This window comes from Penaeus monodon, chromosome 25 (assembly GCF_015228065.2).
Source record: "Penaeus monodon isolate SGIC_2016 chromosome 25, NSTDA_Pmon_1, whole genome shotgun sequence".
In the NCBI taxonomy this organism is placed as follows: Eukaryota; Metazoa; Arthropoda; class Malacostraca; order Decapoda; family Penaeidae; genus Penaeus; species Penaeus monodon.
Window position 1 is genome coordinate 39,005,655 of NC_051410.1, and position 647 is coordinate 39,006,301.

Below are 647 nucleotides of genomic sequence, written 5' to 3' on the forward strand. Positions count from 1 at the left end.
ATATCGGCCTAGCAACTCACCTGATCTTGTGTCATGTCCATTGGTCGGGTTTGTTTACTGTGTGACCAACTGCCAACCCCTTTAGTTTGTTCCTTTAAAACCCTTCAAGCAATCCTCGACGGAATCCCTGTCACGCCCTTGTATCGCCGTCCAGGACCTCCGCACGCAAAGGGCACTCCCGATCCACGCAGCCGAGAGGGAGTCACTGCATCCTCACAGGAGGGAGAGAGTGTGGAAGAGAGAGTGAAATGCGCCGAGCTCTCCTCCTCCCCTTCCAGGATGTTGGCAATGGTGGCAGGCTGTCCTCTGTCCCTGGCGGAGTGTGCGCACTGAGGGCGGGGTAAATTTAAAGTTACTTTGCGACGTGACGGGGGGCAGATGGGGCAGCTTAGTGTCCAAACGTGTAAATGCATCTGCATCCATAATACGCTGCTCTCTCCTAATTGTGTGTTTTCTCTAGGAGTTGCTGTTAATTTTCTTTATCTTGTGGTCTGTCTCGGTCTGCAGTTTTTTCGCTCGCCTTCTATAAATACCTAAATAAAAGTATGCACGTATTTACATACACTGATACATATGCATATCCAAAAGCACATGCACGAAGTGTGCATGCGCAAAGTCGAAGTAATTTTTATTTCGATTTCCTGTAT

At 48.8% G+C, this 647-nt stretch overlaps 1 protein-coding gene across 1 annotated transcript in view; it reads right to left on the minus strand.

Annotated features, from left to right (window-relative positions):
- LOC119589242 (ADP-ribosylation factor-like protein 6-interacting protein 1) overlaps window positions 1-378 on the minus strand; it is a 13,924-nt gene extending 13,546 nt beyond the window's left edge. Inside the window, exon 1 of the mRNA XM_037937854.1 lies at window positions 21-378. Within this exon, the coding sequence (XP_037793782.1) occupies window positions 21-41 (21 nt within the window). The 5' untranslated portion in view covers window positions 42-378. The remainder of the gene's footprint in view (window positions 1-20) is intronic.
- Window positions 379-647: the final 269 nt, after the last annotated feature.